Below are 25,073 nucleotides of genomic sequence, written 5' to 3'. Positions count from 1 at the left end.
GCTGTGGATGGTGTAGAGTCTCAAAATTGGGAGGTCCAGAATGTTGAAATTGGAAACGCCCCATCCGATAACAAAACCTATCATGGAAACATAGAGCTAGAAGGGACTCCAAAGATCATCTAGGCCACCCCCTTGGACAATGCAGGAAATTCACAGAGGAAGGCAAAAAACCTGCAGGATCCCTGACTAAACTGGCCTGGAGGAAAACTCCTTCCTGATCCCAAAGCGGCACTACTCTTGGCATCTAAGAAAGGGCCACGAGAGCCTAGCACCTGCTCACAGCTTCATGCCCACTGTCTCCTGATCTGTGTACATTCATATCAGTTCAAAGAATCATCATAGCTGTCAGGTGACCATCTAGCCTCTTCTTAAATGCCTCCAAGGAAGGAAGGCCCACCGCCTCCCAAAGAATCCTGTTCCACTGAGGAACCACTCTGTCAAAAAGTTATTCCTAACATTTAGCTGAAAATTACTTTTATTTAATTTTAATCCATTGTTTCTGGTCCAACCTGCTGGAGTAACAAAAAACAACTCCTCCCAATGCTCTGCATGTCAGCCCTTCAATACTTGAAGGGCTATCGTATCACCTCTCAGTTTCCTCCTCTCCAGGCTAAACATTCCCAGCTCCTTTAGCTTTTCCTCATAAGACTTGGTCTCCAGACCCTTCACCATCTTTGTTGCCCTCCTTTGGATACATTCTAGCTTGTCAACATCCTTCTTAAATTGTGGTACCCCAAACTGAACACAGTATTCCAAGTGAGGTCTAACCAGAGCAGAATAAAGCAATACCATCGCTTTGTGTTATCTGGACACTATACTTCTGTTGATCCAGCCTAAAATCGCATTTGTCTTTTTAGCTACAGCATCACACTGCTGACTCATGTTCAGTGTATGATATACGAAGACCTCTAAATCCTTTTCACATGTACTACTGTCGAGACAAGTCTCCCCCATTCTATAACTGTACCTTTGATTTTTCCTACCTAAATGCAGAACTTTACATTTATCTCTGCTGAAATTCATTGTGTTAGTTTCAGACCAGTTTTCCAGTCTTTCAAGATCACCTTGAATCTTGCTTATGTCTTCTACTGTGTTTGCAACCCCTCCCGATTTAGTATCATCTTCAATTTAATGAGCATCCCCTCTGTTCCTTCATCCAAATCATTTATAAAGCTGTTGCACAACACCTGGCCCAGGACAGATCCCCGAGACGTTCCACTTGTCACTCCTCTCCAAGAAGATGAGGAATACTCTTTGGGTGTGATCTGTAAACCAGTTACAAATCTGTAAACCAGTTACAAATCCAAACCACTTTTTACCACCTTGACAATAAGAATATCATGTAGAATTTTATCAAAAGCCTTACTTAATAAATTATGTCCACAGCATTCCCATGATGCATCAAAGTAGTAACTTTCTCAAAAAAGGAGAAAGATCAAATAGGGTAGCCATGTTAGTCCATCTGTAGCAGTGGAAAAGAATCCAGTAGCACCTATAAGACTAACAAAATTAATGATAAAAGATGAGCTTTCCTGAGCCACAGCTCACTTCTTCAGATACAGCTAGAATGTGAATCCATCTGTCCTTATATCTTGGAGAGTGGAATGATTACAGAAGCCGAATGATAATAGCCGGTGAATGACAATGGCAGGCATGATTGAATAGGGTGGGGTATGCAGAGGGGTAGTGGGTGTGGAGAAATTAGCATTGGTAATAAGACAGGAAGCCTTTGTCTCGATTCAGTCCAGGTGGATGCATTGTCTTGAGCTTCGTTATCAGTTGCAATTCAGCAGTCTCTCTTTCTAATCTCCCTTTGAAATTCCTCTGCAGGAGAACTGCTACGTTTAGGTCAGCAGTTGAATGTCCTGGAAGGTTAAAATTGAATGTTTTGGTTCCTGTTGTCAGACTTGTGTCCATTAATTCTTTGTCAAAGGGACTGGTCAGTTTATCCAATGTAGAGAGTGGAGCGGTATTGCTGATGGCATAAATCACATTAGAGGATGAGGAGGCGTATGAACCCGAGATGGTATGACTGATGTTGTTGGGTCCACTGATGATGTTGCTCGGATTGATATGAGAGCAAAGTTGGCATCTTGGTTTGTTGCCAGGCCTTGATATCAGGCCTTGGTACCAGAGTCCATGTTAGTGTTAAGTAGTTTATCATTGTAGATGAGTAGATGTTTCAGGTTAGCAAGCTGTCTGTAAGCAAGAAAAGGTCGTCTCCCCAGTGCCTGTGTGAGGAACGTGTCACAATCCAGCATACGTTGTAGGTCATTAATAATGTGTTGAACTGGCTTGAGTTGTGAGCTGTAGGTGACCACCAACTGTGTTCTGTTGTTGTTTTCCTTGGGCTTGTCTTGTAGCGGCAGGCTGTCCCTGGGTGTCATTCTGGCTTTCCCAATCATCTTCCTCACTATGTCAGGCAGATACTGTAATTGCTAAAATGTCTGTTGCAGATCCTTCAAATGACTATCTGTTTCTTGAGGGGTTGGAGCAGATGTGGCAATAATGCAGGGCTTGGCTGTACACAATGGATTGCTTGATGTGGCTGGGGTGGTGGCTCGAAAAATTGAGAGTGGACAGTATTACAGTAACAATAAGAATAAACCATGCACAAATTAACATAATAATAAACCACAAGAGTGATATACAGTGGATAGAATAATATAAACAAAATAAAAATCAGTTACATGTAGGTGTGTGCACCCCGAAAATATTCGGATTTCCCACTTCGGGTTTACCTGAAGTGGGGGGGAAATCCAGAAATACCCAAAACCAGAAGCGGCAAGCCCCCTCACCTCCCCATTTAGCCCCTCGTCTCCTCCCCACTTACCTGGCCAGGCAGGGAAGGCCAGAGCTGCTGCCACTGCTGCCTCCGGGCCCGCCGCGGCTCGCAGGGAGGTGGGGAACTCTGGAGCCGCCTCCTCTGCCGCTTCCTCTGGGCCTGCAGCGATCTGCAAGGTGGCAGGGAAGGCCAGAGCCACCTCCTCCAGCCCTTCCTGCCCCTCCAATGGCGACCGTGGTGGCCATTGGAGGGGCAAGAAAGGCCTTCTCCACCACAGTGCAGCCCTGCAGGGCTACAAGGAGGGCTGGAGATGCCGACGCCAATGCCGCGCTGCCACCTCCATGCCCACAGAGGCCTACAGGGCAGCTGAGAAGGCCGGATCCAGTGTTGCATGGCCCGCAGAGCGGCAGGGAAGGCTGGAGCTGCTGCTACCTCCACCTCCCCACTGCTGGGGCTGGGGGTTAGGGGGTGGAGACATTTAAAGGGTCCCTTTAAACTGGCTCCAAAGTTTCCCGAAGCAACCGAATGCTTCGGGAAAGCTTTGATTCAGTATTTCCGATGCTGGCCCCAATTCCAGAATCCTGGATCTTTACAGATCGAGTCCGATTCGGGTGTTTTATCAGAATCAGAAACCCGAAGCGCGCACCCCTAGTTACATGAAAATAAAGAAAAGAATAACGCATGACTGCAGACTATTTCTTCTCTCCAGCTCATTACTTGCATATACTCAGCATTTTATATTCAGCATTCTAAAATGTTAACTTCACAATTTGTCCACTTGATCCACTTCAGCAATAGCCAGTCTTAGTTTTTCTTAATTTTCTGCTACCTATTCAAAAAAGGAAGTCTTTCAAATTTTTCTGAAATGCTAAGATTAGTCAGTTATACAAAAAAGAAGTTAATTTTGCCGTAGACACACATTCATACTATAATACTACTAGGTAAAATACCTAACAACGTATTCTTAAGATCCAGCACAAGACGAAACTTTAAACATTTTATATTCAACATTATATTTGGCCTCATAATGTTTAGTATATTAGCTTTCTCATTTAACTATTTAACTTAACAATTAATCTATTTTAATATTAATTATACATTCTAAGTTTAACGACTTACCCTGCTGTGTATATTAAAAAATTCATCCAATCATGAAAAAAACATAGCAATAAGAAAGATATTGAAGAGAAGAGAAAGGGGGGGGGGGAAATCTATAACATAGTTATATATATATCAGCGATATTTGTAAGTAACAGAATGTATAAAACTTCAAAATAGATCTCCCCTCCATCTCCATTTGTATTTCTTTCCTTCGTGCCTTCTTGCAATTTGCATGCCTTGAACTGATTCTAGTAATTTGCTTGGTTTCTGAAAAGCCGTAGAATCCTTGGATCATCTCGTTGGAAGAGGCCTCCTGGGTCAATGTCACCTTGCACCTTCAAACAAAATGTCACCTTGCAACCTTCATACTGACCCTCGGAATACACTCTCTGAATTGAAATTAATGAAAGTTTCTCGAATTCTGTGAAACCCAAGATTATTACTTCTGAATTCTGTTTCCAAAATTTCCATTTTCTGATCTACTCTTATCAGTGGGCTTCATTGTAATGTTTGTACTGATTCAGTTTTTTCTTGTACCCCCAGTACAAGGTATAGCTGGTATTGGCTGCGTGTTCCAGTCTCTGGGAATTAAAGACAGACTGGGGGTATCCTGTTTGTTTACAAACCACCCAGCTCCCCAATAAGCCCCCGTTCTGAGTTGGCAGAGCTGCTAGTGGATATGGTATTGGAGACACCCAGACTTCAACATCCATGCTAAGTATCCCAAGTCAGGCCCGGCTCAGGAATGTATAGCTTCCCTTGCAACCCTGGGCCTCTCTCAAATAGTGATAGGCCCTACACATGAAAGAGGCCGCTCCTTGGACTTAATATTTTGCATGGAGCCTTTGAGGGAAAGGTTGATTTCAGTGTTGGAGATTTGGCCTGAACCATGGTCAGACCATCATCTGCTGAAGGCAAAAGTGGATATGACTGCAACACCCCGCAAAATAAAGGGTCCGGTTAAAATGGTTTGCCCATGAAAGCTCATGGACCCTTCTAGATTCCAAAATGCCTTGGGGGATTTTAGAATTCCAGACACGTGCTCCATGGTAGCTGCTGTAAGAGTGTGGAACACAAAGCTCCTTGAAGCTATTGACACCATTGCTTCTTTTCAATCCCTCCGGCCCTTGGGATAGAAGCCAGCCCCATGGTTTACCATGGAACTGGCTGACTTAAAGAGAGTTTGAAGACATCTAGAAAAACGCTGCCAAAAATGCACATGGAAGCGGATAGAGCATGCTACAGAAGCCAGTAGAGTTATGAAACAGAAATGAAAATGACAAAGACATTATTTCTCAGCAACCATTGCATCAGCTAGTTCACAACCATCCCAATTGGTTACGATATCCAGACATCTCCTAACCCCTACATCTGAACCTTTACAGTCCCAAGAACAGACAATCAACTGCAAGGCCTTTGCTAAGTTTTTCACTGATAAAATAGCACGAATACGCTCTGATCTAGATGCTAGCTACAATGCAGACGAGATGGAAGAAATGCTTAATGCACCATCTGGCTTACATTTGGACTGCCTTGAACCAGTTACAATGACAGTTCTGCCCTCTGTTTATCACTTCTTAAAATCTCACTTCTCCCTGCAATGGGCCCATCACTTCCTTATTCTTTTAAGAAACTCCCACCCACCTTGAACTCTTTTCTCCCTAAGTATTTCTAACCATGGGATTCTCCCCAGCATAACTTGGAGCAAAGCCCAAGTGTGATCTCAATTTGATATGGACTCCATACCAAACTTACCCTTTCATTGAAAAGATGACATTATAAAGGTGTTGTGGTACTGAAGGCCTCAGCGTTGCCGCCAGGAATTATGGAAACTGCATCCTGTATCCTACCACTCTGCTCTGGCAAGTTTGAAGCCTTCGTCTAATGGAAGAATGGTAGCGTACAGGCTAGTCGTTTTCACTTACAACTGTCTCAGTAGATTGAGCTGGGCAAAACTGAAAACTGTAGCCTCCTGGAGGCATTACAGGCTCCTGAACAGAGGTGGGCACGAACTGAAATACGAACCAAAGTTGATGGCGAACCGGGTCGGTTCGTGGTTCACAAACCGGCGGTTCGTGGGAGTGCATTTCTGACGAACCATGACAAACTTTAGAGCAGTTTGTTTGGTTCATGGTTTGTCACTTCTGGGGCTGTAAAACGGCCCCCTAGCCAGTCATAGATCCATAGGAGTTAGCCGTGTTAGTCTGTAGTAGCAAAATGGCAAAGAGTCCAGTAGCACCTTTAAGACTAACCAACTTTACTGTAGCATAAGCTTTTGAGAACCACAGTTCTATTTGTCAGATGCATAGACAGTCAGAGATGCCAAACTCACAGGGAGTCTTCAGCAGGCTCTCCTCCAGCCACCCTCCAGGTTTGGCGAAGTTTGGAATGGAGAGGAAGATTCTGTAACTCCAGTAGACACCCCAGTGCATCACTTCTGCTTTTATCTGGCTTTAAGATAAGTGTCTGTGCTGAACTTTGTATTTTGATAAAGTTGCAGTTTGTTTGGATTTTGCACCTTCAAGGAAAGGACACTTTCCCAGGGAACTTTAGTGCATTTCTTCTCTCCCTTGGGCTGTCTTCACTTCCCCCTGGCAGTAGTGCCGAGAGCCCACAGCTGGAGAGTCAGGCGGCACTGCCAAATAAATCAGGGTGATGCTGACTAGTTTTTAACTGAAGAACAGGAGTTTTCACCTTGAGCCCAATCTGGCAATTTGAGGCTTCCTTCTGTCTCTTTGCATTTGGAGCTAGTGGGAGTTTGTGCTTTCCAATAATGGGATCGTCTAAAAGAGGCCGTGATGTAGATTGTTTAGCTTCCTCTCTGGCATGTAAACAGACTAAAATGGATGATTTCTTCAGAGTTCAGCCCCACTGACCTCTGTTTTCCCAACCTCTAACCTTCACTCCCCTCATAAATCTTGAAGAGGATACTAATTGTGTGGTTGAGAGGAGAGATAAGCAGCAAACAACAGCTGAAGAATCTGTTCTTACTAACAACAGAAGCCCCAATATCACGCTGCTCGACACCATGCAACTAACAGTAAAAACTGTGGAATCTATTTTTGAAAGATTACATTTTTATGGCAACTTTTTGGTGCTGCAGTGTATTTCAGTGGAGCCAGTGCAAGTAAATTGGCAATGGAACTTTCCTGGGGGCAGCCACTTTGGGGGTGTATACCTCGGGCATAGGAAACCCAATCTTCGCCAGACTTGGAGGGTGTCTGGAGGAGAGCTTGCTGAAGACTCCCTGTGAGTTTGGCATCTCTGCCTGTCAAGTGTCCAGGAATCCAAAGATGCCACTTCTGTCATTGCTAATCTATCCTCAGTCTGTTTAAAAAGCAGATGAACTACACTTGTATAATCTATTCATGTCTGTGTGTGTGTGTGTGTACGTGCGCGCGCGCACTCGCATGTATGTGTTTAAAGTACACACAAGGCACTATGACAAGGCTTATGTAGAGTGAGGAATTCTAACCAAGTTGGCTCTATGCAAAATACTTACTTATTTATTTGATTTATTTGAGCCCCACGAATGGGCTCAGGGCGGTTCACAACATCCATAAAATACAATAAATGAATCATAAAACTATAAAATCAGTAACAATCTTAAAACAGTCATTAAAATAGTCCGGGCACTTTATCCATAGGCTACTTAAATAAACAGTCAGGAGTCCATATAGAGACATACATATGGGCACAGCGGATGGCCAAGGGCAGTCCCAAAAAAGTGATGTTCATCTTCGTTCTTCTGTGCCTCCACACATGGGGACTGCGCAGGCGCAGGCCAGCCGCCGGAGAATTTTCTAGAGCTTCCATGGCTCCGAAGGGGCCGTTTGTCGCGCGCCTCAGCGACCGTTTTCCCGCCCAAACGGTCACGTGATCCTCCAGCGACCAACGGCCCCTTCCCTCAGTTCTCTTCTTGCCGCCGCTTGGAGAGAACGTGAGCTTCGTTGCTCTGTGCTTTTTTGTGCTTCGTGCTTTATTCTGACTGATTGCTTGGCTTTTGACTTCGGACTTCGTGACCTCGACTATTCTTCGGATCTCGTTTTGGACTTTGTTGTGGACTCGGTAATTTGACTCGGACTGTTTTTGACCTTCCTTTCGCGTGCCCCTGAAGATGGCCTCAAAGGCTCTCTTCAAGCATTGCCTCCAATGCCACACGAAGATGGCCAAGACCGATGGCCATGAACTGTGCCTGTTCTGTTTGGGGGAGACCCATAATGTGACGGCCTGTAAGATTTGCCAGGGCTTCACCAGCAAGGCCCGGCAGGAGCGCAAGGCCCGACTGAACTCTTCCCTGTGGCAGAAGGTCATGTCCGGAGGCGCTCCGTTGCCCTCCCCTAAGGCCGGCCCTAGCCCCTCTGCCGAACGGCATTCAAGAGCTGGCTCAGTGGCCTCCGCGAGGTCGGGGTCGAAACCGCGTCCCCCGAGTACCTCGGCGTCGAGAGCGGCCTCTCCAGCGCAGGGACCGGTGCGGCCGCCCCGTAGCGCGTCATCTACCAGGTCGGATCCGAGACCAGCTTCGGAACCGAGGATCCTGGTACCGAGTCCCCGATCGGAACCGACGACCGGATCGATTCCGATAAAGTCTAAGAGGTCGAAGCCGAGGTCCCCTTCGAAGGCGAGGAGCGCGTCGGTTCCGAGGTCTTCTTCGGAACCACCGAAGAAGAAGAAAAAGACCAAGCACCATCGGTCGCCGCGTCCCGCTCCTCAGGAGGAGGTCATCGTGCTTCCTCACACGCCTTCTCCTCATCTGGGCTCTCCGGAGCCAGAAGACATCTCCGTTCCGGTGCCGGATCCGATGGCCTTCGAGACGGTGCCCGCAGAATTCTCGTCGGGGCCGGAGCCGAGCCCGCACCGTCGGAGCCGACCATCGCTCGCCCTTCGGTCGCCGAGGCTGGAACCGAGCCCGTCTCCTCGTCGGAGCCGTCCGTCGCCTGTCCGTCCGTCTCCACCTCTGGTCGGTCGTGAGCGGCATGGTTCCGGGGACAGTGCCCGATCAGTCCGGTCCACTGCATCCCGGCATCGGCAGGCTTCCTACCTCCCCTCGCCATACCGTTGCCAATGGGAGGGGGCACCTGCGGGCTTCTCCGTGTCGGAACCGAGGCCTTCGACATCGAGGTCGGCGTGGGCTCCCCCTCCGCTCCAGGTTCCGGAATCCCAGCTCGGTTCCGATGAGGAGGATGGGGAGAGCTTTGGCGGCTACCAGTCGGAGTCCTGGTCCGAACCATCGCCGGCTGAGGAGCTAGTGCCATCTGCGGACTCGCCATTCGAGGACCTCCGCATCTACGCCGACCAGATGGCAAGGATGGCCAAGGCTCTCGAGATGGACATCTCTTCGGCAGTTCCCCAGACCAAGGACAAGCTCCTCAAACGTATCTATGGGGATAATCCGGCGTACGTTGGCTTCCCCGTGCTCGAGGGTATTGAGGAGATTGTGGAGAAGGTGTGGCAGGTGCCCTGTGATCAACCTCCAACATCCAAGCGCATCGAGCAGCTTTACAAGATTAAGCAGGGCACCTGGCCGGCGTTGGTGAAACACCCTCCACCTTCCTCCTTGGTCACAGAGGAATTCAACCCCCGACGATCGGGTCACTCCTCGGTGCCTGCCGATAAAGAGGGCAAGAAGCTTGATGCCATGGGCAGGCGCCAGTACGTCGTCGCTTCGCTGGGTCTGAGGATTGCCAACTACCAGACCATCATGGCAGGGTACCAGCTGTACCTCTGGGAGAAGTTGGCATCCTATACCCGGGACCTCCCTCCTGAGCAGAAGGCTGTGGTGTCCCTGCTGCAAACAGAGGCTGTCCGGCTGTCTAAACAGCAAATGAACGCTGGGAGCCACGCTGCTGACACTGCTGCTAGAGGGATGGCTTCGGCGGTGGTCCTCAGGCGCCACTCCTGGTTGCGGTCTACGGCCCTGTCCCAGGAGGTGCGTTCCAGGGTGGAGAGCATGCCCTTTGAAGGGGACTCGCTGTTCTCCAAATCGACCGACGAGACCCTGAAAAAGAAAAAAGAGGACAGGCAGACGGCGCGGTCCTTGGGTCTGGCTCCAGCGGACAAGCCCTCCTCCAGGTCACGGTACGCTCCCCGGTCCGGCCCTTACCACTACCAGGGCAGATACCAACAGCAGCGGCCGGGCTACCATCAGTATCCTGCCTACCAGCAGCGGCCTTACCCTCCTGCACAACAGCAGAGGAGGCGTCGGCCCTTCAAGCCTCGTCAGGCACAGCAACCGGCCCAGCAGAAAGACCAGCAGGGCGCCGGGAGACAGTACTGACGGGTCGCGCCAGCCGTATCCCCGAACTTTTCGGACAGACTTAGTCCACTCCTCTCTGAGTGGGAGTCAATAACATCTGACTCATGGGTCTTAACTATTGTTGAACTGGGGTACGGGCTGGAGTTTGTTGAGCTGCCTAGATGCAGTTCACCCCTGACAGCTGTCAATAACACTGTCAATAACACTATGGCCGAGCTGGATGCGGAGATCGTGTCGCTCTTGGCCAAGGGTGCTGTGGAAGAATTGCCCTATGAGTACTCTGTAAAGGGTTTCTTCTCTAGGTTCTTCCTGGTCCCTAAGAAGGATGGGGGCTTACGTCCCATTTTAGATCTGAGGGGCCTTAATGCCTTCCTCAAGGTGACCAAATTCAAAATGGTTACGTTGGCGGCTGTGATCGCCTTACTGAGGCAAGGGGATTGGTTTGCGGTTCTTGACTTAAAGGACGCATACTTTCACGTGGGCATACGGAAGGAGCACAGGAAGTACCTGAGTTTTGTTTACCGGCAAAGGGTTTTCCGGTATAAGGTGCTCCCCTTTGGCCTGTCCACTGCCCCACGAGTGTTCACGAAATGTGTGGCCCCTGTGGTTTCCTTCCTGCGGGAAGAAGGCTGTACCATCTTTCCGTACCTCGATGACTGGCTCGTCGTGGCTGAATCGGAGTCTAGGCTGGTGCAGGACATTGGCTTGGTACTTAGCACTTGCCAACGCCTGGGGCTCCTGGTGAACTTGGAGAAATCCAAACTGGTGCCCAGCTGCAAGGTGTCCTACATTGGCGCACTGTTAGACTCTGTGGAGGGTAAGGCCCTGCTCCCCTTGGAGAGGGCTCGGTCCCTAAGGGGTCTGGTGTCCATGTTTAAAAGGAACCGATTCCAGTCTGTGCGCACTATCCAGTGCCTACTAGGGCATATGGCAGCGGCCACCTCTGTGGTGCCTTTCGCTAGGCTGCGTATGCGCCCTCTCCAGAACTGGTTTGTGCGGAGGTACGATGCTCTGCTGCACCCTCCGTCCCTCAAATTCTCTATCCCGAGGGTCATCCTCTCCTCCTTGGACTGGTGGCTGTCTGATGACAACTTGTTTAAGGGGACCCCTTTTGGGTATCAACACCATGACATCACGGTTACCACTGATGCCTCTGTTGGGATGGGGGGCTTACTGTGGTGATGTGTCTGTGCAAGATGTCTGGTCTGACAGGGAAAAGACCCTCCATATCAATGTGCTTGAACTAAGGGCCATTCGTTTCGCACTTGTGTCTCTTACAGCACTGCTGAGAAATCATCAGGTGTTGGTGCAGACGGACAACACGACTGCCATGTACTACGTGAATCAGCAGGGGGGCACAGTGTCCATGGCCCTGTGCCGGGAAGCCACACTCCCTTGGCAGTGGGCTATCAAGAACGGCGTGTCGCTCCGTGCTATACACGTGGCTGGGTCAGACAATGCCCGGGCAGATGCCCTCAGCAGGGTCCCTTTACTGGACCACGAGTGGGAACTGAACGTAGAGTGCGTTGGGCCGATCTTCCAGATGTGGGGTCATCCAGTGATAGACGTGTTCGCCACTGTGGCAACCACCAAGGCCCACACGTTCTGTTCCAGGGCAGGGAGCGACCCCCTCTCTATTGGGGATGCCTTCCAGTTTACGTGGACGCAGGGCTTGCACTACATGTTTCCTCCGTTCCCCTTGATTCCCAGGGTCCTGTGCAAGATAGAGGAGGACGGGACGGACTGCATCCTAGTGGCCCCCTTCTGGCCACGGCAGGTTTGGTTCCCGAAGCTCCTGCGAATGTCCCAACGGACGTATGTGAGTCTGCCCCCTCGGCAAGACCTTCTCCTAAACGGGAGCCTAGTCCACCACGATCCCAAGAAGCTGCACCTAACGGCTTGGCGGATCGTTCCTCCCCGATAGGCTTTACTGACGAGATGCAGAGGGTCCTCCTGAATGCTCGTCGGCCATCCACTAGGCGCGCTTATGCGGCCAAGTGGCGCAGGTTTGAGCTCTGGGCACTTGCCAGAGGGGTGGTGCCTGACAGCAGTCCCTTGGGGGTTGTGTTCGAGTATTTGTGCCACTTGCGTGGCCTGGGTTTGAAGGTGTCCTCCCTCAAGGTCCACCTGGCAGCGATATCAGCTGCTCACACCCGTGTTGAGGGTGCTACGGTGTTTTCTCACCCACAATCCCGCCAGTTCCTTAAGGGCATGTACAATCTTTACCCGCCTGTGTCGGCGCCAGTGCCTCAGTGGTCACTGTCTTTGGTGCTCTCACGTCTCATGTTGTCTCCATTTGAACCTATGGCTACATGCCCCTTGGATATGCTATCCTACAAGGTAGCATTCTTGGTGGCCGTCACATCGGCCAGAAGGGTCAGTGAGCTGTCTGCACTGCGGTCTGACCCTCCCTTTCTTGTGTTTCATCCCAACAAGGTGGTCCTGCGTCCCTGCCTCGGGTTCCTGCCCAAGGTGGTGTCCGCCTTCCACCTCTCGCAGGATATCTCACTACCTGCGTTCTTTCCTCAACCTTCCTCTAAAGGGGAAAAGGCCCTTCATTCCCTAGACTTGAAGAGGGCCCTAGCCTATTACCTGGATAGGACGAAGGGATTCCGCACCTGTCCTCACCTGTTTGTATGTTTTGGGGCCAAGGACAAGGGTAACAGGGCTTCCTCACAGACCCTGTCTAGGTGGATTGTGACGGCCATTAGCAAGGCCTATTCCCTGGCAGGGGTGGCTTGCCCGCTTCATGTCAGAGCCCACTCCACGCGGTCCCAAGCATCCTCTTCGGCACTCCTCAGGGGGGTGCCCCTGGTTAACATTTGTAAAGCAGCCACATGGTCCTCTGCAGACACCTTTGTCAGGCATTACGCCGTTGATGTCAATGCGGAGCAGGATGTATCTGTGGCCAAGGCTGTCTTACACTCCCTCTTTTCCTGAGGGAGTTTTGGTATGACTTTCTTGGCGTACCTGTTGGGTACCCTTGAGTGAAAGTGTGTATATATGTACCTGGGGGTGTGTATATATGTAAATATTGGGTATTTATGTGTCCTTACACAGTATCTTTACATAGATGTATATAGGCATATCTATTTATTGTTGTTCTTGTTTGCTTAATAAAATTGTGTTGGACTTCACCCCCGCCTTCCTTATTGTGTGAAGCTTGGTACACTCCCATGTGTGGAGGCACAGAAGAACGAAGATGAAAACAGGGTTAACATACCTGTAACTTATGTTCATCGAGTTCTTCTGTGCTGACACACAACCCTCCCTCCTACCCCGCTGTGAACTCCAATGCACAATAATGTGATGGCTGTAACGGAAATTGGTGTTTTTAAGGTGTTATGGCTGAGGTGTGTTGGTCAAGCGGCGGCAAGGGAGAACTGAGGGAAGGGGCCGTTGGTCGCTGGAGGATCACGTGACCGTTTGGGCGGGAAAACGGTCGCTGAGGCGCGCGACAAACGGCCCCTTCGGAGCCATGGAAGCTCTAGAAAATTCTCCGGCGGCTGGCCTGCGCCTGCGCAGTCCCCATGTGTGTCAGCACAGAAGAACTCGATGAACATAAGTTACAGGTATGTTAACCCTGTTTTCTTAAGTGGAAGAGGGGGGACACCTGCTGGTCCTCAGCCAAAGGCCCGGCGGAGCATCTCCATTTTACAGGCTCTGCGGAACTGTAACAGGTCCTGCAGGGCCCGCATCTCCAACGGCAGAGGGTTCCACCAGGCCAGGGCCAGGGCAGAAAAAGCCCTGGCCCTGGCTGAGGCCAGACAGATGTCCTTCGTGTTGGGATATAACCAGGAGTTGTTTGTCTGCAGAGCACAACGCCCGGCAGGAGACATAATGGGAGAGGTGGTCCCACAGGTATGCAGGTCCCAGTCCATGGAAATATAACCAGTTCAGTCGCAGCTAAGTGAGTAATCAGAATGGCTAGCAAATGCTTCTTTAGCATGTGTTCAGGTATAACTGCTGATTCTCCTCCAAAAGGCTGTTTTCTCCACATCACAAGACGTAGCCATTTGGGTGTTCAAAACTGCCCCTTGTGTGTGAGCTTGGCTCCCTATATTTTGTCAGCCTTGACAAAGATTTCCCCTTACGTGCATGGATCCAGAAAATATTCTCAGTCTCCCGTGAAAATTGTCAGAGAGGATGGATAAAACACAGCAATGAAGGTCGAAAAAAACATCGTTTTGCCAAAGGCGAGGGTCCTTTGCTCACTCATTCCGAATGGATTAACCCTTTCTCTCCTGGCCCATGAAGTCCCCCCAGAGGGCAGGTGTGCTTCCTAGCAGTCCCCCTTCGGGCATTAGTGGTCAGGGGAGGCACGTAGATGCACACCCCGGGACTTTGATGGAAGCAGCCTGTCAAAGCCATCAGGTATTGATATGTTTGTGGAACTAAAAAACAGTATATAGTTAAATGAGAAAAGCAGCTCTGGATTACAGCTGCATTTATTTTCTTTCTGCATTTCTATTTGCTAGACTTATTTTCTCTTCCTAATGTGCACTCCTGTGTGCTTCAAACACTAATTGAAGTTAATGGGCCTTTGCATGCTTGAGTTACAGACAGAAACAGCTGCTAATATATTACACACATTTCAACTTTTATACTGCAACATGTATGCAGCTGAGGTGCACCCTAAATATCCTGAAATAGAATGACTGTGTTAGGGGAAAAGAGCTGATGAAGTCATCTTCGGCCTTGTATATATACGCTGGTTGATATAAAGCAGTGGAAAATGTGCTTAAACAACAGTCTCTCTGCATAACTACATGAACAAAAGAGAATGTGGAAACTTCACACACTGCAGTGTCAACATGTATGGTGTTAGAGAATGTGCACAAATAGATAATACAAATCAGGCAGAGTGTACAGTGGCCTCTCAGTGTATTGGTTTCTCATCTTGTTCCTGAGCTATGTGAAAAATATAAGTGGAGCCTCTGTCTACCAAATGCTTTTTAAGCAATACCTGAAGGCTTTGAGACTTTGCGGCTCTGTTCTATCCTTCCCTTCCTTTGGGGGCTGTTTTGGATGGTATTTGGAGAACAGAGTTAAAGTTCTAGAGCAAGTAGACAGAGGGAAAGCTAACAAGTCACTGGGTCCAAATGATATCGACTTGAGGGTCCTTAAAGAACTCAAATATGAAATTGTTCATCTCCTAGCAATAACATGTAAAGTCACTGAAATTAATCTCCCTGCCAGAGGACTGGAAAGTAGAAAAAATACCACCAGTTTCTAAAAAAGATGCAAGAATTTACAGGCCAGTTAGCCTAATATCTGCTCTGAGCAAGTTAGTAGAAACCATTATCGAGGACGGTGTTATTGAGCATATGAAAAAACAAAGGAATGTGCTAATTAATCAACCCATTGGAGTTAAGTGAGAATATTAACAACCGCGTCAGGAGAGGTGGGCTTCCAAAAAGCTTTCAACAAAGTCCCTCACCAAAGGCTCCTGAGTAAACGTATCTCTTGTGGGATGAGCAGACAGGTCCTTCCGTGGTCTAGCAGCCAAGTATTAGCCTCAGTTGGTAAAAGGAACCTTCTTAATGAGCAGTATACCCCTGAGGTCCAGTTGCTGGCCTCTGTGCTTCTGCCTGCATGCCTTTCGGGGTATTTCATTGGCTGTTGTGGGAAACTGGATGCTGACCAAGGTGGTCCATTGGTTTGGATCTCTTCTTAAGTCTAGTTCCCTTGTGAAGTGTAGAGCCAGTGTGGTGTAGTGGTTAGAGTGTCAGACTAGGATCTGGGCAGCCCAGCTTAGAATACTCACTCTGCCCTGGAAGTTCATTGGATGATGCTGGGCCAGACACTCATACTCAGCCTAGCCTTCCTCACAGAGTTGTTGTGAGGTTAAAATGCAGGAGAAGAGAATGATGTAAACTGATTTGGTTCCCCATTAGGGAGAAAGGAGGGGTGCAAATGAAGGGAATAAATAGGGTATTTTCCCTGGGACTATTAGAGGGCAGGACCCTCTGTTTTTTAACTATTATATAGTCCCTAGAACCTTCAGGTTCTTATAGACACTACTATTTTCTCCCCTAAACTTGGGGATTGTCCGTAATGTAAGCTTCCCAACCTTTACCAACTCCTGGCTCCCAATTTACGTAGAGCCTTTTCTCTGGCCAGATTTAATGTTCTTCCTTCAGCCGTTTTATCTGGCAGATATCATGGGATTTCTTATTCTAGCAGATATTGTCCTTGTTCGATGGACTGTGTTGAAACTGTTTCCCATGTTCTTCTCCAGTGCCCTTTTTATCTGGCGCCACTCCAGGATCTTCTACATCCTATATTAGCCCAACTTTCAGAGTTTTCTGATGATTTTAAGGTTCCGTTTCTGCTTGACATCCCAGATGGGGAAATAACTGAAATAGTAGCAAAGTTTCTCTACAGTGCCATGGCTATATGCCATTACAAGTAATATTCTGTACTGGTTTTGCTGCCCTGTTGCCCTGTTCCTATCTGTAATTTTAATCTCATTTTGTATGGAGTTTCTGTATTTAAAATTTTATATTTTATATATGCCAATAAAGGCTTGCTTGCTTAGACACTACTACTACTACTACTACTACTACTACTACTACTACTACTACTACTACTACTACTACTACTACTACTACTACTACTACTACTACTATTAATGTGATGAAGCAATATGTGAACCATCTGCAATCAGTTTCTGTCCTCCAGCAAGGGTTCCCCTTCTTAGTTAGGCATTGTGCAAACTCTCTTGATGGCACTGTGTATCGGTGTGCATGCTCCACAGCTTCACAAGAATATATGAAATTGCCAGCTTTTCCCCCCAGTCACCAGACAATTTACCATTAACCCCAGTATATGTGTGTGTGTGTGTGTGTGTGTGTGTATTCCACTCCACAGGCGACTCAACAATAATGAATTCACAGTGTTGGAGGCTACGGGGACCTTTAAGAAACTTCCTCAGCTGCGTAAAATGTAAGTTTATTATCTTCTTCTACTCCCAACTTCCCGCTTTTGAAAACATGGTTTGTCTTTGGAAAACATGTTCAGCAGGAGACCCCAGCAAACGAGACCCAAGTTCAGTTCCACAACTGTGTCTCCCCACCCCCAGGAAATGTCATCACGGAGGTAGATGAGGACTGGCAACTTTCCCGTTGATGGAGCTGGGTGGCATGTTCAGTAACAACATCTTTCTGCTGGACAGTTTTGGCCCCTTCCAGTTTGTTTTGGACAGCTGTAGTCTCCGGTGTGGCTATAGCCCTAAACATATGGTTCTGCTTCCTGGAACAAATTTAAAGTGTGTGTGTGTGTGTGAGAGACACAGAGAGAGAGAGAGTGTGTTTATGTAAGGCAGGAAATGCTCTAACCTTAAATGACTGGGAAAAAATGGTTTGGTATGGTTTACTGAATTATCACTGTGTTTCTTATTCCAAAGAAAGTTCGAAAACTCAGCTAGTTGATGTTAAAAATCATAGGAGAAAAACTTGAAGCAGGAACAACTACGATGAAAAAGAACACAAATTTCCTTTCTTTTAAAGAGTTATGGTTCTTCATATTTGTAAAAGTTCCCAGTCTGTGCCAAATAATTACAATGTATTGGCTCAAGGTATCTAGATGCTCATGTGGTGTTGTGTTGTTCAGATCTGTCTGGGGTAGAGAAGCAGCAATGGTGTCTTTCCAGTGAGGCAAAGTGAAATTTTCCCAATGACCGTGGTGAATGATGCATTCAGAAATGCTGATCCATTGGGTTTACAATAGCTAAGCATTTGAAGACTATCAGAGCCAAGCTACAAGTGACGCCAGACACAGGTTGGACACTTGTCAGCTTCCCTCAAGTTTTGATGGGAAATGTAGGCATCCTGGTCTTGCAGCTGTAATGGAGAGCCAAGCTGTAAAACCAGGATGCCTACATTTCCCATCAGAACTTGAGGGAAGCTGACAAGTGTTCAACCTGTGTCAGGCGTCACTTGTAGCTTGGCTCTCAGAATTCAACGGAAGCTGTTGTGAAATGAGCTAATGAACGTTACTAGGCTGTCACTATTCAGGAACAGATCGTCCTTTGGTCATTTGTACAGAAGTTTGCTCTCTTCGGTTAGAATATCAGACTGGGATCTGGGAGACCACTCTGCCATGGACGTTTGCTAAGCCAGTCACACACATGCAGCCTAACCTACCTAACAAGGTGGTTGTGAGGATTAAGTGGAAGAGAAGCAGGGCTTTTTTTCAGCGGGAACACGGTGGAACGGAGTTCCGGAACCTCTTGAAAATGGTCACATGGCTGGTGGCCCCACCCCCTGATCTCCAGACAGAGGGGAGTTGAGGGGGCTGAGTGGCGCGGAGGGCAATCTAAACTCCCCTCTGTCTGGAGATCAGGGGGCGGGGCCACCAGCCATGTGACTGTTTTCTCTGAGGGCAACCCATTGAGTTCCACCATCTCTTTTCCCAGAAAAAAAGCCCTGAAGAGAAGGATGCAGGGTATAAAAGAAGTAACTAAATAAAATAATTCCAAATGAATCCCAAACTAAACTTAATGCTGTCTTGAAATGTTATTCTTAGAACAGAGTCCAGGCACACCTTTTGTATGTTTTACAAATATTTCCAAAACATTTTTCATTTTAACCCTCTTTACCATGAATATGCAACAGAAATCTGAGCAATAACAAAATCACGGATATTGAAGAAGGAGCATTTGAAGGCGCTTCTGGTGTAAACGAACTATTGCTTACCAGCAACCGTTTGGAAAACGTTCGTCACAAAATGTTCAAAGGACTAGAAAGTCTGAAAACATTGTGAGTCTAGTCTCTCTCTCTCTCTCTCTCTATATATATATATATTTCTTATTTGCTATGCTTGGGATTCTTTTCTTTGCTGTCATGTAAATTTGGTTTTAGAAAAAAAATAACCAATATATTGGACATGGACATGACTCATATACACAGTGTAAATACATTAATCATGTACGTGGTCTATTCACAGTTAAATTCTGTAGTTACCAGTTTAGAGATTTTGTGTAAGCATTTGACAACATATAATGAATGAACGAAGCCAGTTCTGTTCACGAGGGTAGAAGTGGGATGCATAGCAGAGGTGTCTCTGGATTTTTGACTGTCCCTTGAATATTCCTTAACTCTGAGGCAAACTTGTATGCAAATTTTGTACAATAGTCACTTGAATCAGAGATGTAAAACTACTGCAAATTTTGAAGCCATGGGGCAAAGTGGTCTTTTTCTAGGAACTGAGGAGAAAAGAAGATCTAGGAAAAATTAAATCTGAACTTATTTCATTTAACATCATTTATATTTTAGCACAAAATTATACTATTTGGCATAATTATGAAATTTAAGAAATATAAATGCATTTAAAAGTAAAAATGCATGTGAATATACCTGTTACTTGAAAGAGTTTCCATCTACTTCTCTCTCTGCTACCTTAGCACATGTATTGATATCTGAGAGGTGGAGGGGGGAAGATGTTAAAGTTGGAAGAACACAAATTTTGTAGTAAACAAATCATTTGGACAGAATAGTTCTATCTAGTCACAATGAAGGCTAGCACCTAGGGATGTGTGATCAGGTATATCCAGTTTAAAAATATATCCCCAAAAAATCTTAATTGTATTTTTTTGGCATATTCAGGCTATTGGGATTCTTGAATATACTGATTTTGCTGAAAATATTTGGAATAACCAGGGCTGGAATTTTAAAGATCAGAACAGTTTTCTTGCTTGCTTCTGGGAGTTTCCTGAGCAAAAAATGGAGGGGGGAAGGATGCAACTCACAGGCGAGTGGCATCCATTGGGGGAGCTCAGTTGTCTGTCCAATCATGATGATTCTCTCATGTCATCTATAAGAGAATCGTCATGATTAGACAGACAGGTGAGCTCCCCCTTAACATGTGATGCCATTTGCCTGTGAGAGTTACCTCCCTCCCTCCTTTTGCCCAGGTAAACTGCAAAAAGGGGAAAAAACTGCTGCAGCTGGCTGGAGCTTCATGGCGAGATTGTTTTGGAGTATGTGCCTTCTGCTTCCTGCTGCCAGGTTGGTTATGCTGAGATTCTCTGATTTACTGTTGGTTCTGTTCAGCTTTGTTGATTCTTTTTGGTCAGTGGTTACTCTTGTGTGTTTGGCTAAGGCTCTTTGCCCTGGAGAAAGCATTGGATTCTCCCTCCCCGATAGGAAACAGTGGAGAGTAGCGGGGGACTCCTTTTTCAGGGGCCCTTAGAACTGGGTCCTTTGACCCAACTTTTTTCAACTTGGAAGGGAGAAGCCCTCAGTCTGCTTCAAGGGTGGTGTCATTTGCTTGAAAAACAGCCCCTTCAGCCCCCCCCCCCCAGTTCCTCCATAGGGAACAATGGAGCTGGTTAATTTTGAAATTGCAGGACACAACTGGTTCTGAATGCCAAACTGATGTGGGAGAACCCAAATATTATGCTTAGGAATTACCATGATCTAATGCTATAGATTGTCTGACATAAAAATCTTCATACTATCCTTTTTTCAGTGGGTAAAACCTTGTCTTTAAGAGCATTATGCTAATTCTGGAACAGAATATGTTTTGAGGTTTTTCAGTGCTCCCTAGAATGTTCAGTTTTTCACTGGAAATTTTCTTTTAACAATCCTGGAAGTGAGAGGTGGTTTCCATTTTTTACATCTCTAATCGGAATATCACTGAATATCAAATTATGTCAACTTTTAGGACATTTCTTTATTTATTCAGTTGATTTTTTTATCCTGTGGTTTCAGAACACTTCATGACAGCTTCTTTCAAAACTACATTTGTACACTCAAAAGACTCAGTATCTAATAATTAAAGGAGTTGGCAGGGACGGGATAAAAGCTTCCAAATTTAAAAGCACATATTTTGGACATAAAATCAGTTTTAAAAGCAGCAAAAACTAGAATACCATGCTGTTCATAGCCAATCCAACAGCCACCCAAAGGACCATGTTTTCTACAGACTCTTGCCAAACGTGTTGTTGATGATGATGATGATGACAACGACGACAACAAAGAGGTGCTTACTAAGACCCAAAATAGGGTACATTCACTTTACAGAAAAAATGGCAAACCAGAACGTGGCTCAGTGTGAGATTTATATCACTTGTTCAGTTGTACATATGTTGAATGTAACGTGAGACATACTTGGCACAGCTCATAAGGAAAACTCAAGTGTACATGGATCATAAATCCATTCATTGTAACTTGTGAACAAGGCTAGAATAAGCTGGGCTGGCTGGATGAGCTGTGCTCAGCCCCAGAAGTGGTGGTGATGGTGTGTGCCTCTTTGCACTGCCCAGGAGATAAATGGACATTCACTGGTAAAGAATAGCTGTGAATATCTGTGACAGAATTCACTTTAATGAAAGGCTTCCACATTGCAGCACTCAGAGAGTGGAAAGGAAGGAGTTAATAACTGCCTGGAAGGAGAGATTGATTGACAGACTGCTCCCCATTGGCTAGTCAGAATGACAGTTGATGCTGAAAGAATTTTTCAGTTCAGTTGAGATTGCAGAATCTGACAAGGAGGGTCAGACTGGTACCCCTCTGAAGTGAGGAAAAAAGAAAGGTTGGCCCTAACTGTGGCAACATTGTCTTGAGGACTTTCAGTTGATAAGTCCAAGTAGAAAAACCAGCACAAATTGAAACCTGTTTACACAGCCAAGATAGAATTCAGAGTGTGTTTTTGGCAGAGTGAGTGGATAGTAAGTGGAGATTCCCATTCAGCCAAGTGAACAGGATTATGTCTTATGAAGAACAATAATTCCTGCCCAGTGTCTAAAAAGGATTTTTTTGACTCCAAGGAGGATCTGAGATATATTGTAAAGGGAAAACTGTGTTGAACTAACATCTGGAAACCTAAGTTTAAAAGGAGAACTCTGTGAAGAAACATTGTTACTGTAGCCAAAACACCTCTCACTGTCAAGATCTGAGAATAAGAAATGAAGCTTAAAGGAACTTAGTTTGCCTGTTACTTTTAAAGTAATCTATTCTGCCAAAAAATTTTACCTCAGCAATTTCATTCCCTGACTGCCCATATTCCATCCCTGCCAGTTCAATAAAGTTGCTGTTTCTTTTGAGAGTTAATCAGCCTCTAGTGCCATTTCATATGAAGAGGAGGAGGGCTCTTGCTTTCCCCCTATCAAGTTTCTGGACTGGGCTAAAAAGCCAAAAATATAACCACTTGTTAGGGTGGGTCAAAAGGAACTTTACTACTTTAAAATCACTAACAGAGACATGCTACTTGAGGCCTCAGAGTGGGGTCCATCATACTATCATTAAGATCTTGCATCTGATAGAATAAAGTAGCCTTAGATAAATATCTCTCTCACTCTCTCTCTCTCCCCACCCCACCCCCTGCTCAAATATATTTGATGAGGAGGATTTAATGAATGGAGCTCGCAGCAGTTTTCTTTTTCTTTCTAAAAATTAAATACAAGGCTGATAGGGACTTCAGCAGGAGGGGAGGATAGAGATAAGCCCTTCCTTGCATACTGTTTTTCCTGACCTAAAATGGTCCAAGGAAGCTATTGGGTGCCCCATTGCAGCAAACATAGATATATGTTTCCCAGTTTCCTTATACTTCCTCTGGGGGAAATAGCAGCTCCCCAGGGCTATTACAGGCCAAGAAAACTGCATAGAGGGAGGGCTTAAACCCTCCTTCCCCATGTTCTGCAGTTCCTAATATTTAGAGAGAGAGAAATGCTGGAAACTCTGAGCGCTGATCTTACGTCATTTCTAGTTAAGCCATGTCAGTCTCCCATCCCCCCCTTTTCCAGTTGTTGTACGGCTTGCTGAGATCATGTGTATGTAGCTTGTTACTGATTTTACAATGCTATATAAACGTTACATATCATTATTTCCTAATAACTTTCCCATTCAGACAAGCTTGTTGTGTGTAACAATTTCTCCCTGTTCTCCTCTTCCGCTTTCCTTGGCCACTTTATTATTACCTGTCATAGCAATCTTCCTTTTTTTCTTTCTGTATTTGACAGTGCCAAACCACTATTCCCAGTGGAACTGGGTAGTATACGTCTGTTAGGCCCTCGAGGGCCAACCAGGTGGGAATTGCTTGATGTCAATGACAGGACAATTGATGTCATCGTTCCCTTCAGCTCCCTCTGTATATACAGTATTGTGTTGTATCCCAGCAGACTGTATCAGATTGGAAAAGGGGCAGGTATACGCAACACTTGATGGCACTGATCAGCTTCCTTATCTCTTTCTTGGTTGAGGGAGAAAAAAACCCTTCCTGTGCTAGGCTTTGCCACAATAGCTTTGAGCTATAGTTTTGCTCAGATAATTAGCAAAATATCATACACTAACAACATTCACCCATGGTGTAAAAAATACAACAGGCTCTAGAAAACTGTTGTTGGTCATTTTTTAAATTTTTTCATGAAACAACAATCAGTAGAGCTTACTCTAAGGAAACTGCTTTCATGATTGCAGCCAGGCTTCTTTAGGGAAGAAAGAATAAGCTCCACACAATCCAGCAGGGACTCCTCCCAGGCAAGCATGGACAGGCATCCCGTGCCACTGGGGCTTCTGCCTTCTCCTCAGTGACCCTCAGGTGAGGCGCAGGGAGGAGTGTTTAGGCTGTCAATTCAGCGGGCCCCTCCCAGCAATGTGCCTGCACGAAGATTAATTTGTATTCTGCTTTTCTTCCCCTCAGCACCCTCCCACTCTGGCCTGGGGGCTGCCGCGAACCACCCACTTGCCACCGTGAGGGGGCCTGGCGAATTGACAGCCTGAGCACTCCTCCTGGTGGAAAGCGGGTGCTTCGCAGCAAGAGTGCACCTGCACAAGGATAAAAAGTGAGTCCTTGCCAATACGGCTTGCCTTTTATATATTCGGATGCTGAATCATCATGTGATTGCTGCAGGTGGTTGGCTAGCACTCCAAAAGGAACTGGTGATATCAGTGGAAGACATTGCAGATAATTTTTACACGAATAGAATATTTGTTCTGTGTCTTGTAGCCCAGTCCACTTGTCATAGTAGCCTGGTTCGCAAGATTAATTGAATGTACATATGATCTGTGTACAATACACACTAGATTTTTCTTTATACATGCATTGAGTAATTCTCATATTACTGGTCCTCTGTTTCATTTGTAAAGTGGATGAGTACAAACAGATGTACACGTGTACATGTTATACTGTAACTTATGAACTGGGCTAGTTTGTGTTTGCATAACCACCTTTTGCAGGGGCATGGACACTGGGCAATCTATATAGTTCTGTCTTTCCTTGGAATGGAATGAGTTACTTGTACGCCAGCTTTTGAAAGAAGAGGAAATGGTGTGGTTTTTTTCCAATGGTGAAAATATCAACCACATTAAGATTTTTTTTAAAAAAAATCTGCATTCCTGTTGGTTGAAGGTTCCTGATAATTGGCTAGTTCCCCCTCCCCTTTTTGATTACAGGAAATGCTTTAAAATATAAAGATGTCTTTTTTTTCTGGGCCTTAGTTCTACAGACACATCAGCTACAACCTAGAGGGGAAGAGACTTGAGATGGCAATCAGCGCAGTGTGGAAATCTGGCTCTGATCAGCAGCCAAGTGAAACTTAGCATCCCTCCATACAGTAAACAGTGCCTGGAAGAATGGATCAGGCTAAGGAACTATAACTCTGAGAATGGGACCTCAAACAAAAGTTGTTCAAGTAAATTTGGATAGCTGCCCCTTGGTCTCTTAATCAACTAAAAAAGCACCGAACAGCCATATTTTTAACATTGGGACTGGATGCTGAGAATCAGTGGCAGGGACTTATTTTCTTTTTCGCCTGTCTCCAAAACAAATTGAACAAAAAGCAGAACTCGACCTGATTGCCTCCAGGTGCCTTGGTTCTTAGAGTGACTTTCTTCATTATAATTACATTCAGAAACATGCTCTTGGTAGTGACTCCCAGGCGTAAAATAATAACATGTGAAGTTTTCATATATATGCCTTTTCATGAGA

General features: G+C 46.3%; 1 protein-coding gene across 2 annotated transcripts in view; it reads left to right on the top strand.

Annotated features, from left to right (window-relative positions):
* Window positions 1–25,073, top strand: part of SLIT2 (slit guidance ligand 2) — a 402,035-nt gene that overhangs the window by 304,101 nt on the left and 72,861 nt on the right. For both annotated transcript variants that reach the window (XM_054998712.1, XM_054998711.1), the window contains 2 exons: window positions 17,016–17,090; window positions 18,761–18,904. In XM_054998712.1, coding sequence (XP_054854687.1) covers window positions 17,016–17,090; window positions 18,761–18,904 — 219 coding nt within the window. The remainder of the gene's footprint in view (window positions 1–17,015; window positions 17,091–18,760; window positions 18,905–25,073) is intronic.

The sequence above is a fragment of the Eublepharis macularius genome, chromosome 15 (genome assembly GCF_028583425.1).
Source record: "Eublepharis macularius isolate TG4126 chromosome 15, MPM_Emac_v1.0, whole genome shotgun sequence".
NCBI classification, from domain to species: Eukaryota; Metazoa; Chordata; class Lepidosauria; order Squamata; family Eublepharidae; genus Eublepharis; species Eublepharis macularius.
This window is presented reverse-complemented; position numbering and strand designations above follow the sequence as displayed.